The sequence below is a fragment of the Nanorana parkeri genome, unplaced genomic scaffold, assembly GCF_000935625.1.
Source record: "Nanorana parkeri isolate BGI_ZX_2015 unplaced genomic scaffold, ASM93562v1 scaffold778, whole genome shotgun sequence".
Classification (NCBI taxonomy): Eukaryota; Metazoa; Chordata; class Amphibia; order Anura; family Dicroglossidae; genus Nanorana; species Nanorana parkeri.
In genome coordinates, this window is record NW_017307046.1 from 723826 (window position 1) to 735422 (window position 11597).

General features: G+C 42.4%; 1 protein-coding gene across 8 annotated transcripts in view; it reads left to right on the plus strand.

Moving 5' to 3' along the window:
* The window catches only part of FNBP1 (formin binding protein 1), a 220895-nt gene that overhangs the window by 173802 nt on the left and 35496 nt on the right, over window positions 1–11597 (plus strand). For 7 of the 8 annotated variants that reach the window (XM_018564751.1, XM_018564749.1, XM_018564750.1 and 4 more), the window contains exon 9: window positions 6420–6617. In XM_018564751.1, the coding sequence (XP_018420253.1) occupies window positions 6420–6617 (198 nt within the window). Of the gene's footprint in view, window positions 1–6419; window positions 6634–11597 lie in introns of all 8 variants that reach the window. The other variant, XM_018564754.1, reaches the window with a different exon arrangement.

Below are 11597 nucleotides of genomic sequence, written 5' to 3' on the forward strand. Positions count from 1 at the left end.
ATTCTTGTCGCTATAGGCCTTGTTGACCCATCTCCAAACATAGCGTTTATGGTTGTGGTGTTTTCTGGCATATTGTAACTGAGCTTTTTTGGGACATTGGCACAGTAAAGGCTTCTTTCTGGCAACTCGACCATGCTGCTCATTTTTGTTCAAGTATCGTTGTATTGTGCTCCTTGAAACAACCACACCGTCTTTTTTTCCTCAGTAGGCTGTATTTCTCCTGAGGTTACATGTGGCCTTTTCTTTGTATCCCGAACAATTCTTCTGGCAGGTGGGGCTGCAATCTTTCTTGGTCTACCTGGCCTTGGCTTGGTATCAAGAGATACCCACATTTTTCACTTCTTAATAAGTGATTGAACAGTACCTACTGACATTTTCAAGGCTTTGGATATCTTTGTATATCCTTTTCCATCTTTATAAAGTTCCATTACCTTGTTACGCAGGTTTTTTCTGCTCCCCATGGCTCCGTATCTAGCCTGCTCAGTGCATCCATGCGACAGCTAACAAACTCATTGACTATTTATACACAGATAATAATTGCAATTTAAAAAGCCACAAATGTGGGGAATGAACCTTTAATTGCCATTTTAACCCCTTCATGACTGAGGCCCTTTTTTCAATTTTTGCACCCATGTTATATTCCACATTTTAGGCCTGAAAATGACGTAAAACCCCCCAACATTATATATTTTCTGAATGCCAAGACCCTATAGAATAAAATGGTGGTAGTTGAAAATTTTTATGTTGAGTGTCACCTTGCGTGTCTGTAAGAAGGCCAAACATTCCAGGGTATGTAAACTTTTGATCAGGGCCATTTGGATGATTTCTGTTGTTATGATTTAAAAGGAGCCAAGCAACTATGTGATAATAAATGGCTTCATATTATCACTATCCCTAAATAAAAGAAATTTTTTGGCATGATGTTTTCAATATCAATGCCAAAATGTCACAATTTCTGCCAGGGTATGCAAACTTCTGAACACAATTGTGAATTGGCAAATAGAACATTAAAGGGTATCTATGCTCAAAAACTAAAAATAAATATATATTTCTGTATTGAATTTCTAGAAATTCCATTCCACTCCTAATAACTATATTCATCTAGAAGTTTATAAACTTATTGTAGATGCCCAGGGCTGTACGTCCTCAGGGCACTGACACAATTTCACTCAGCCCTGTGAATATGCACTTCCTTGTGTCATAGCTCTAACTAAGCCTGACGTCAGAACTACAACTCAATCTCTGAACTTCCCACAATGTAACATCGTTGCTTGCTGGAAGCAGTGCATGATGGGATATAGTCTTGAGAAATCGAGATTGCATCAATTCACAGGGAAGGAGATGCAAAGCACATTGGGAATCCAGGAAGTTGTTGAAAGTGATGGGCAGATGGAAGGGATTTTTCAATTAAGCTTTGATTGCATTATCAAACACAACTCTAGTATGTATTCCTATCACAATGCTGATGTTACAACTAGTCTTTACATCTTAACACTCTCCCACCTTCAAAGTTGCACAAGCAAAAAGCCTGGGACAGAGATAACAGTGCTCATGCAGAGTGGATATGAACACAATGATTATCCCTTTGTCTTGGCTCTGTGCAAATGTAAATGGCCACAGCCACTGAGGGGTTGCCATTTGTTATCAAAAGGTTATTGGGTTAAACACCAACTCTGGGCATGGGGCAAAATAATTTGCAACAGCACATCTCCTCCCCCACATATGCATAATATAGTGCTCACTTTGTCCAGAGTTTTGTAAGAGAAATGAATACTTGCCTTATACCTCAGTCCTACGGCAACTGGTGTTCCTATATTCTCTCTCGGCCCACAATGTAGCCAGTTCCTTGCATGTGTATGCTTTCTAATGTGATGATTTAATTGAGGGGGCGGTCACATGACTGGCAAAGAGGAGGGGCTTTAGGGGACCATTTGTATGGGTGGGATGAAGCCTTCAGTAAGGTAAGTGCTGCACTCTTTTAGAGCCTCCTTAGACCAAATGGGCAGTCTATTCAGTATTTGTTGGGAGGTGGATGGAAGGACTATCATGATAAAATTCCCACTTTAAAGTGGATGAGAGCACTTAAAAGTCTGAGATGAGTTAGACCATAGCAAGAAACTATGGCAGGTAGGTTTTAAAAGCAGCATCCCCAAGAAGCCAATGGCTAAGATTGCCCTGCCAAATTCCACCTACAGGATTGATTTTTATATAGATTTTTGAGAAATTTAAGTTTAATATTTAACATTGTCTAAACCTGACCAGTAACTGCAATGTACACATTTGCATATCATGAACAACAAAGGATTTGGCACACAATTTGCTTTAAACATAGGTCAAAAAAAGGTATTCCGACATACAGAATTTCATACTGAAAGCAGGCAGCCAGAAACAAAGGTTGTTCAGGAAATATGGCTGCCCGAAGTCAAGACTGTGCAGTTTGTGTGTGTGAGAAATAGGGGAGGTCATATGGTTGAATTTGGGAAGAGCAAAGGGAAGGAAAGGAATGGCTAGGATGGGGAAAAAGGGTAGAGAGAAAGGTGGGGGGTATTGGTAACCTCTCCCAGCGTTTAAGGAATTTATCAGGGTGCTAGCTATATGCAGCCTCAAGGAGTCCCTTTCACAGGTTGGCGGGAATAAGCAACCCATCCATGAGGACTAGGTGTTGTTGGATGGGCACAATGGTAAGGCCCTAAAGATCCTGGTAAGGACTAAGTACCATCTCAATAATAGTTTATAATAGTTTTCTAGATCCAACGCCATGCTGGAACATTAAGAAGAAGCCCAGATTTGGTCCCAGTTCTCAGTAGTCACTGCATTCCTCAGGCTCTTCTCCCATTTGGCAACATAAGGGGGTGGAGAAAATGGAAGGCTTGCTGTTGTTAAGAGTACAAGGAAATAATACCTAGGCCATGAGGATCAGAAGTGCAGAATAACTCGAGGTGTTTTCTGAGTTAAGTCTGTAATTTATACCTTTGTAAAGAGCATAGATAATGTTTAACATGGAGATATTGTAAAATCCCTTCCAGTGTGAGGCGGTGATCCTATTAGAGTGTTGAGAACAGTTTAATACCAGTGGTGTTTGATAGTCGAGAGCCTATAGCTTTGCAAGATCTGCTCCTATTGCAGAAGGCAGCTGGATTTGTGAATCCAGAAGCAAACAGGGTTTTCTACAGAATACATTTGAACTTTGCAGCAACCCTTTAGGGTTGCTCTATCTGAATGCAAAAAGGAAACTTGCATAATAGTATCTTAACTAGGTATTTGGGATTGCCATATAATCAGGAAGGATTGTTAGCGCAATATTGTAGCACGCATTGAAAACTTTTTGTTTTGTTTTTCCTTTGGTTCAGCTTGCGTTTCCAAATGCAGGAAAAGGTTTTTTCAAATATGTATTTTTTCTGCATAAACAAACGCAGTATACAACCTGGTGGACAAACAAACGGTACTTCTTCTAGTTGCTTTACACATTATACCCCCTATATCCACAAGTATCACAGTGTCATATAACAAATTAAGTTTAATGAACACAGCATGGTTGCTGGAATAAATGTACATTTCCCACCTACCAGAGAAGAGTAATTCTTAGGTGTCTATGGGACATGCCAAGGACAGCTTCTGTTGTTTCACAAACCAGTTCAAATTACAGAATAAAACTGCCTCGTGCCGTATGGTAACTGAAGTGAATAGTTCATAGAAGCACCATGAAATTTTAGACTTTAACATAACCGCCTTGTGGGCTGAGACCCTTAATAGGCCATCTTTGTGGATGTTTGTGTTCCTTACCACTGCCACACACTGAAAGAATAATGATAGGGCAGAGGTTTCTAATCCGACCGCAGTATGAAATTTGGCAGTGTAAACAATGTGAGCGTGAGGCACAGTCAGGCCTAGAGCTAGATGCAAGCCTGTATTCCATCCTTCTCTGCTCACATTCTTCCTGATATTGCTCTGGTCACCAAGTGTTCTTCTATTCCTTTCATTAGAACATAGTGCCATCCTTTGCATGTCCTGAAATAGCTTTGTGAAATTCCCTGTGGTCATAGTAGCTGCTTTTAACAACTAAATTGCTTTGTTCTTTAGTTAAAAAGTAGTGACAAAAGCTACATTGGAGTTCCTTTCCTAATATGGCTGCCATCTGGCCAAAACATGTCAGTGGCTTACAGCAGATTTCACAGTTTGAGCTACCAACCTCATTTAAAGGAGAACTATGAGGTGAATGCTTTTCACTCACCTCATAGTTCTAGCCGACCTGTGACAATGAGACCGTCACAGGTCGGCTCAGTAGATCGGGAGGTGAGCGAACACATACCGGGTTCGCTCACCTCTCGATCCTGTCACGTCTCTCCTGTGACAGGGGAGGGGCTGTATTCCCCTCTCCCATCCGCCAGCGCTGACTGGCAGAGCCAGCTGTCACTCACGCAGCTGGGCGGATCTCGACTTCGATGTCGGGATCCGCTCCGGCTGCGGCATCTCAGTATACCGCGAGCTGTAGCCCGCGGCATACTGAGCCTAGGGTGACGGGAGGACGCTAGTTTGTGTCCTCCCGTTACCCTAAGGAGAACTATGGGGAAAAACACTTACCCCATAGTTCTCATTTAAGAGTATGTTATCCCAAAATGTTACATGTATGTTTGTGTGTGTCTATGTACATCTTTGAAAAAATAGACTGTTCTCATTCTATCTAATGGTGTGTGCTGATCCTGCCCGTTCTTGTTCCGTGCTTTTGCAATATGACTACGCCAAGCACCGAAGGAGATCTGTGCTGGTGCGGTCAGTTTGCATCCCTTGGATGGCTACTAAGACTTAGTTTTGCGGTCATGTTCTGTCCCCTCAGTCCTGCTGCGTTCATGTCCCCCAGAATTGTTGCTGGAAGATATGCCTTGATCTGCATAGTTTAGGTGGCACCCCAGCCGCCCATGCCCTGCTTTAATGATTGACAGCAACTCTTGGCCGCTATGTCTGACATAATTAGTCTGCCCCCCTGCACTAGGAAGAGGGAAAGGAAGGGATACTGTGCGGTCATGTGAAAACAGTGTATATCAAGTATTTACACGTTTATTTTGAAATAAAAAAATGGCAATAAAACAGTTAAAAAGTACTATGCTGTACTTTTGCTAGTGTGACTTCACAGATACTTTACTGTATGTTAGGGCGCAAATATACAGTACATCTCTCTAATAGATGCGCATTCCCATGTTTTATCCCTTTAAAAACATTGCAAGTACAGAATTATACTTGCTGCTCTGCCACAAATTCAATGTGCTCAGTGTTGTCAGCTCTGCCTGCTGGACTACAGAACACCCCCAATCTCCCACTCCTCTCTGTCCCATGTCACAGGCAAATATTGATTTCTTTTTTTTTGCCAGAAAAACAATGCAGCTGCCTTGACTCTTTTAGAGCCAGGTGATGATATCACAGAGTAATAACATCTGTTGCTCTACAGCAGCGTTTCTCAATCTTTTTTTAATCAAGGTAACCTTAAAAAGTATGTAAAATCTCGAGGCACCACAGTCTAAAATGTCATAGATTTTAAGGGGGACCTCATGCAAGAATAGTCCAAAAAGTGTGTTTCCTCTTTCACATCGAATTGCCCTTTATAAATCATAATTCCCTGCACCCTTCACATCAGAGTCACCCTTTGCATCAGTAGCCCCCCCTTCACATTAGATCCCCTCTTTCATATCAGAGTCCCCCCTTTCACATCAGAGTTTCCCCTTTACATCAGGATTCCCCACATCAGTCTCAATTTCCCCCTTCACATCAGTTTTCATTCCCCCCTTCAAACCACAGTCCAACCACCGCAAAATTTTGAGGCACCTCTGAGGAAGTCAAATGGCACACCAGGGTGCCATGGCACCCTGGTTGAGAAAGGCATGCTCTAGAAGGGAGATGGAGGTTTAAGTCTCTCAAACGTAATTGGCTGAAGTTTGACAAAGGTGAACTACTCTTTTGGGGTCATATCACTTGGAATATGGCAGGAGTGGTGGGGAATACCGGGAGCACCAGCAATGCTCAATAATTTTATAGGGTAGTCCAGTGAGGTGGTGACCTTTATTGTAGTGGGTATTTGGCCTCATTATACAAATCCATCTTTTTATAGTTTATTTTGTGCAACATGGATGTCAAGATCATGTGTGTTTGGCTTTGTCACCTACATATGTAAAGCTGCTGAAAGAAGAGCAATTCTCATTACCCACAACAACCAATCAGAACCTCCCTTTCATTCTCTTATATTCCTCTTTATACATGAAGAGAAGGATCTGTTTGGTTGTTCAGAGTAATGAGAATCGTTCCTTGAACACATATGCAGGAAGTCTATTCTCGTCATAGCGTCTGACCCAGTCACTTAGACATTCTTACCTCTTATATACTTTTATTGTAACCTTTTATGGACGTTCCTCTCGTTTTCCATATTTCAGGATTCTCAGACAGTCATAGAAGCCTTCAAATCTGGGTTTGAGCCTCCCGGAGATGTCGACTTTGAAGACTTCACGCAGTCCATGAAACGCACTGTGTCAGACACCAGCCTTACAAACAACAGGGCTGATGCGAAGACTGATCCCAAAGTCCCAGGCAAATCCCGTGGCAAGTTATGGCCTTTCATTAAGAAAAACAAGGTACTGCTTTCCACTTATTATGTTTATTACTGATTTATATCCCTACTGTTTTTTAATTTTGTTAAATTAAATATTCTTTTTAGTTTTAATAATATTTATGGTCTGTTCTGTTGTTATTTTTTTTTTTATGTTATAAGTTAAGTTGTTGATGCATTTATTATTTTACTTACCACCTGATTAATCACCACTCATAAATTGCATGCTAACTGCTGTCACCTTAAGTCACTGTTTATACCACTGGTTATAAACAATCCGGACTGCTGTGTGAACTTTATTTCCAAACTTTGCCACTTTAAAAGAGTGCTAAAACCTCAGAAAAGTATGTGATTGCAATAGCATCTTCATCCCTGACCCGTGGTGACTCTGCCTGCTGTCAATCAGCAGAGGAGGGAACTGAAGGAGAAAGTTGTCCTTCAGGTTCTTCTCTGCTGATTGAGAGCAGGCACTGGGTGGGTGCAATAGCCAGCCTGCTATTAGCTATTGCAAATAAAAATAGCCATTAGCTGGCTGGCTATTGTTTCCAGCCGCTGATGGGAGACCTGGCGCCGGTGTTCACCGGCAGAGGAGGAGGAATGGGGCAGCAGTGGAGCTACGAGGGGGGGTGGGGGTCAGCGGGGGAATGCAGAGTCACAGAAACCTACAGAACTGACCATAGTATGTTTTTTTGGTGAGCTGGCTTAGCATTGTGGTTCAGGGGTGAAGGGATTATTGCATTCACGCTTAATGTTGATCTATTAGGTCAAATAACAGCCATTTTCTGAGCTAGACAATTAACCACTTTTTGAGATGACTAGAAGAGCCTAATGGCCTTTATATAGATGGCACATTTTGCCTTACATTGTCTCTAATCCTTGTTTCCGATTGGTTGGCTATTGATTCTGAAAGAAAATGGCTGATTCTACTGTTTGTAAGCGGCCTTCTTTAATTGTGGAAAGCATTACTGCCTAATAATGTAAAAAATAAATTCATTTTGAAATACGTTATTCATTGGTCAGTTACAAGAGAACTATGGGGTAACCTTTTTATCCCATAGTTCGCTTTCGGGTCACGGGAGAACATATACTGACGTCCTCCCATGACCCAAAACTCTGTATAGCACGCTATATGCTGAGAGCACCTCAGCCGGGACGGAGCCCGACAATACTGTCATGATCCACCCCACTGGCTGATTGACAGCGTACTCTGCCTATCTAGTCAGCGCTTGAGGATTGGAGAGGGAATGGTGGGGGGGGATTCCCTGCGGGGGGGGGGTGATAATTGTAAGTGACCCTTCTCAGTAGGGAGATGTTCAGGAAGTGAGCGGATCTGCGGTATGTTTTTGCTCACTTACCGATCAATGGAGCCGATGTGTGACAGTTTAAATGTCACACATCGGCTCTAACTATGAGGATGAGTGTAATTCATTCACTCCATACCAGTAGTTCTCCTTCAAATGTAACTTTGCAATGCATTTCTGTTATAGTTAACCTCTCCGTTATCCGCAGAACCAACTTTTTTCCTTAGAAACAGCCATAAAGAGTCAGTCTAAATTTCTGTTCTACATCAGACTTCCTTTTAACTCCCTCACCCTGCAAGCAAAACCGCATCCTCCCTGCTACATACTACCTCTTTCAGTGAAGTCGCACAGATTACAGCCCAACCACAGATCAAGCTAGAACCATTGTCAGGTTGTCTGTAAACCTCGTGGAGAAATTCACCCTCATCTCCTGTCCCTATGACAATGTAAAAAAAGAATAAGAGGTAGTAGGTAGATGTGTAAACGGAACAGGAAGACACCAACTGCAATAAAAACTTGACAATTTTTATTCCTTTACTTTCCTGCTCTCTCCAAAACAAAAAAAAATATGTAGGCTCTCTCATAAAATCTCTCTACCACATGGCTAACCAGTAGTGGTGGCACTGCCAGGTTACCGTACTCCATTCACTATGACAATGGTGGATGCCTATGATGTCGGTTGTAAGGATCTAAGGCTGCCAAATAAGAGCTAAATCCACCTTTGATCCATACCCCTGTTCCATACCTTATCAACAGGGACAGTGAGCAAAAGACCATTGTGGACCATGCAGGCCAGGCAGTGCCATCACTGCTGGCACACATTAAGTAAAATGTGAAGTAACAAGTTGTTTCCGGAAAAGCCCACCTATGTTTAACTTGCGAGAGTCTTTGAAAAGTGGACTTTACCTAAAAGCTTGCTGATATATCCTCTCCATTCATCCCCTGCCTGACATCACACCATTATTTATATTCTGCTGAATAAGACACATTTCATACAGCAGGAATTGTCTAAAACAGACACCGTAGGGCCAGCTTTCTCTATGGAAAAAAGTAGGACGAAAGATAATGGTTTTGACTGACTTAAAGGAGAACTATGGGGTTAAGGCTTTTCCCCATAGTTCTCCTTAGGGTAACGGGAGGACACAAACTAGCGGTATACTGAGACGCTGCTGCTGGCGGTATACTGAGACACCGAAGCTGAAGCGGATCCCGACAATTATGCCGGGATCCGCCCAGCTGCGTGAGTGACAGCTGGCTTTGCCTATCTAGAGGCAGAGCCAGCTGTACCCGCCCCCTCCCCGTCCGTTCCGCCAGTCAGCGCTGGCGGATCGGAGCGGGGAATCTAGCCCCTCCCCTGTCACGGCAGAGAGCCGTGACAGGCTCGAGAGGTAAACGAACGCCGGTATGTGTTCGCTCACTTCCTGATCTACTGAGCCGATCTGTGACAGTCTCATTGTCACAGGTCGGCTAGAACTATGAGGTGAGTGAAAAGCACTCACCTCATAGTTCTCCTTTAAGTAATAGAAGCTGTTCACTTAGCAAAGTTATTGTTCACTTTGCAAGGTGAATATTATTAAAAGGGGTGAACCTGTATTAACTTTAAATACCCAATCATGTGCTGTTTTCTTTCCCTGGCGTTGGGATTGAGTATACAACATGAACAAAGGTTTACCTTATTTAACAACATTCACTGATTCAACAGCCTTCTCTTCTTTAGTAAATTGACCCCAGTGTATTTGACAAGGTATAAGAATACTCATAAGTTTTGTCAGACTAATTAGCGTATTTCAAAATGGGCTGAATGTAATGCAGGTAAACTGACAGCGAGAGTTCAATGCAGGCATCTAGATGTGCCCTAAAATGTCTCTAAACCCAAGAACAAATTTGCAATATATTACAGCTTGCCAATCTTTAGTTGTGGTGGCTGCATTAGCTTTCTTTTTTCAGCCTTTTTTCCTTTGGTTTCACCTGATAATCCGGTCAGTAACACACTTCCTGTCCTAGTGTGACAACACTTGCTGTACTGTATCTATGGAGGAGCAGCATATCCGATGCAGCACAGTGCAGGTCACCACACTATGTATGAACGGGCCCTAAGTGTCTTCCAGAACAATCAAAGAGCCTTGAAAACCTGATGCTCGGATATGCAAATAGCAGTTGGCTTTTATGGTGGTTCTGTGCTGCGCATTCTTGCACAGCTCATTATGGTCCTTCGGTCATAGGTGGCCTCGCAGACCTGTAGTAGGGGCCACCAGAAAACTTAACTTGGAGGAGGGAAGATGAACATCCCCAGGGTTCGGGAATTCCAGGAAGCTCTAAGAACATTACTAGAGTATTACACACATTTAACTTCTGCTGTCAGCTTACTCAATTTAATACCAGTAAAGAATCACCTTATGAATCTCTCTGGATTACCATTTTGCTTGTTCATATTTTCTCTCAACCTTGGTTCTTTATTTACCACGGTGCATGCTGGGTCTCATAATCATCTTGTCTTCTGGTCTGCAGCTCTACAAAGATTTTAGGTAATGTAACCGTGTTTGGTCAAGAGCCAAAACAGGGACTGTCCACCCAGATTTATAAACAAGTCTGCTCCTTTCTCCTGCAGACTAACACATTGAATTCCATATATATAACTTGTTAGTGTCGTTGTTCTAATTGTAACACATACAGCTTAACAACACCATAGAGGACCTGTGCTTAAAGAAAAACTCCAGGCACAAATTTCATTAACCCTTGCAAGGGTCAACTGCTCGTTTTCGTCTTAAGTTTAAAAAAAAAGTTATACTCACCTGATCCAGCTGGCTCTTGGAGCGGTCCCTTTTGCCTCCACTGCAGAAGTCTAAGATCCGTGAGTCATCACGTTTTACACACTGTATATTGAACGTGAGGACGTCAAGGGCTATACCATCGCTGCAGCGTAGGATGAGACGGACAGGAAGTATAACTTTTTTTTTTATTTTAACCTAGTCAGAAACGAGCAGTTAACAGTTGTAGTGTGGAGGTAGCCCCACTGCAAGGGTTAGGAAAATTTGTACCCGGGGTAGTGCTTTAAGGGTTTGGTACACTTTAACCGTCTTGTCCTTGTGCAGTTAATAGAGTTCTTGTGACTTGGCTACATAGGCATTTGCCCACCGTTCTTGCCAAGCGTTGGTGTGTTAACGTTTAGCTGAGAAGTGTCTATGCATGCCCTCCATTACTGGGAATCAGTCATCAGCCATTGTCAGCGCTATCAAATATTTGTATGTAGGTCCACAGGTTTCAGACTGCATTGGGTGATTTGTGGGAGCTGCGCTCTCCTGTTCCCCCCTCTTTCGGTTTCTCGCAAAGCTGGTGAATGCTGCTTGTAGTTTGCATGGCTTCTTCCACCCTCAGTTGGTTCATCAGGGATTTCTAAACTGTGTTTTGCACTCGTCTTCTAACATTCTCAAGCTTCTTTCTTTCCAAACCATGGCCGCAATTCATGGATTCCATCTTTCATTATTTTATTTTCAAAGTTTTTGTTGTGTTTATACCATTGGTTCAGAATAAATATTGTTTAATCCTCATTTCGATTTTGTGTTTTTGTTTTTTTTTTTGTTTTTTTTTCTCCTCCTTGTATCTTTTGATTTGGTTTATATTCTATCACTGCTCCTTCTCTTATACATAAATTATGTCCCTCTTAACGTCCCCCCATCAGCCCCCTCCTCCTCCCCCTGCCTCTG